At 26.6% G+C, this 2,551-nt stretch overlaps 1 protein-coding gene across 1 annotated transcript in view; it reads left to right on the top strand.

Annotated features, from left to right (window-relative positions):
- The window catches only part of LOC108689797 (pyrazinamidase/nicotinamidase-like), a 7,504-nt gene extending 5,253 nt beyond the window's left edge, over positions 1 to 2,251 (top strand). Inside the window, exons 2-4 of the mRNA XM_018196732.1 lie at positions 185 to 437; positions 1,348 to 1,494; positions 1,892 to 2,251. Coding sequence (XP_018052221.1) covers positions 185 to 437; positions 1,348 to 1,494; positions 1,892 to 2,251 — 760 coding nt within the window. The remainder of the gene's footprint in view (positions 1 to 184; positions 438 to 1,347; positions 1,495 to 1,891) is intronic.
- Positions 2,252 to 2,551: the final 300 nt, after the last annotated feature.

The raw sequence follows: 2,551 nt of genomic DNA, 5'->3' as shown, positions 1-2,551 counted from the left end.
ATATATATATAAAGTAATGTAAAAAATGATTTTCTAAATCATTTATTGAATTGGATTGAAAAAAGGCAAAGAGAGAATTTTTATTTAGTTCGGATTTTTATTTGTACGAATAATTGGTTAAAAGCAAATTGCTTAGAGATAAAGTTTGGATTTTTTTTTTACAATAAACAAATTCTTGTTGTAGATGTTGTAAGTGGATACATATGATTATGAATCCCATCAATATTTTGTTAGTCATCGATGTACAGAACGATTTTGTCGTTGGCACATTTCAAAAATACGGTTTTAAGCATGGGTTGGAAGTGGTGGAACCGATAAATCGGATTTTGAAGGAGGGTCATTGGGATGATGTGATATATGTACAGGATTGGCATCCGGAGAATCACATTAGCTTCTTTGACAATTTGGCGATGCGCGAACTTGATCCGAAATCTGAAGTATTTAAACATGCCTGCCTGATAATAAAATAGTTTCATAAAACGATTCAAGAAAATAAAATAGTTCAATAAAATAATTTGAATAAATAAATGAAAAAATAAATTTAATATTAACGTTCTAATCATATTTTTTTTTCCATATTATCTATTGCTATTTTTTTATATATCATAAGTTTATGCAAAACTAGTTTTAGCTATTTATATATGTACAGTGAGTACAAAAAGTACAGAGAAAATATTTTTTAAAAAAAACTTCATTTTTAAAAAGTAAATATTATCCAGAGAAATGAATCATCGAATTGATGTCGAATCGATATAAATTCGATTATTTTAACACCAATTTGACATCGATTCGACGTTTAATTAACGATTTCTTGATAATTAATAATTTATTCATAAAGAATAAAATAGATTGTATGTTTCTTAAAATTATATATACCAAAATGATGTGTATTAATTATACAAAATATATCATCAAAAATAAGCGAAAATTAAAAATTGTATTGTTTGAATGCTCAAAAAATATTCGTACAGACGAGAAATTTAGCTTCTAAAATCAGGAATACGTGCTAAGCTCGTTTGTTTATATTAGAACAGAATGTAACTCATTGTATAAAATTGCTAATTAATGTTTATTTTCTACAAATAAGATTTTTTTTATAACAAATTTCCTTGTACGAATACTTTTTGCTCTTACTGTATATAATATAAAATAGAAATTTCTAAAAAATTCTTGAATATGTCCTTTTAGATAACTTTTTTATTTTTGTGTCAGTAACACAAATAAATTTAAATTTTTGGTGTTTTTTTTTTATGAATTAAAATAAAAATAATAAATCTTATCCAAGGTAGATTTAGCCTCTAATTCTATAATCCGAAATAAATATGAGATAATCCTATTGTGAAATAGGTCACTAAGGAAACGGCGAAACTTTTTGACACCGTTGTTTTTTTGCAACCTCATTTAACGCAAATACTTTTGCCAAAACACTGTGTTCAGAATACTTGGGGCGCTGAATTGTATAACGGTCTGCTAATATTACCTTCTTCCAAACGGGTAATAGCTCAATTTTATACAAAAATAGAGAGCTGTGTCATATATATATCACTAAAAATATATATATATAGCACTAAAAATTCTCTAATTAGTCTAATTCTTTAGAACTGCATAGATATAGTTCTATAGTTCGATATAATTCTATAGTTCGTAGATATAGTTCTTTATATCACATAAAAAACAATAATTGTATAGACGTTCTTATCACGCTATGGCAACTATTTCTTTCTTTCTTCCATATTTACGAATTGTTATTTAAAAAGACATGAATTCCTACAATTTTTTAATCAATCTATTTATAAATTATCTTATTTTTGAAATTATGTACATCTGATATTAAGAAATCTGGTATATTCTATTTAATTAATCGGAATATTCTTCCCTTTTTATACTCAAGCTACATAAGGGTCAGAATCCAGAGAAAGACATATATTCAGCATTTGAAAAAGATGAGCAAAGTTCCATAAAACTTGAAAAATTATTGTCAGCCGTTGAAAGGACGTTCTTATATGTCTGTGGTCTCACCTATGATTTATGCGTAAAGGAGACGTGTTTGGATGGTTTGCAATTGGGTTATCCTGTAGCTGTGATTGAAGATTGCTGCCGTAGTATAAAACCCAATGAAAAAACAACTGAATCATATATTGAAAATGGTGCATTAGTGGCACATTCTAACCGCGTACTGTCCTTGGTGAACGAACAGAAGCATAGTCTGGTGATGGCGCATCAGGCCGCGAAGACTGCAAATAAACATTAATCTATTAAGCAAAATCTATTCATAGATTCATCATGTTATGTAAAAATATTTCTTAAAGATAACGACCATTTTTTGTCAAATCTAAAGTTGCATTTAAAATAGAACAGAGAAAAAAAATGTAAAAATTATTTTGTTAATTTTTATTTCTTTTTACCCCTGTTATCAGTTATTAAAATAATAAATTATTAATTCTATAATCATTGAGAAGATTTTGTCTAATTCTTATCTAAATATTTCAATTTTTACGAGGAATGAAGATAATTACAAAGGATAAGATGAATTTATTTTAATTCATTTTTA

Source organism: Atta colombica, unplaced genomic scaffold (genome assembly GCF_001594045.1).
Source record: "Atta colombica isolate Treedump-2 unplaced genomic scaffold, Acol1.0 scaffold277, whole genome shotgun sequence".
Taxonomy (NCBI): Eukaryota; Metazoa; Arthropoda; class Insecta; order Hymenoptera; family Formicidae; genus Atta; species Atta colombica.
This window is presented reverse-complemented; position numbering and strand designations above follow the sequence as displayed.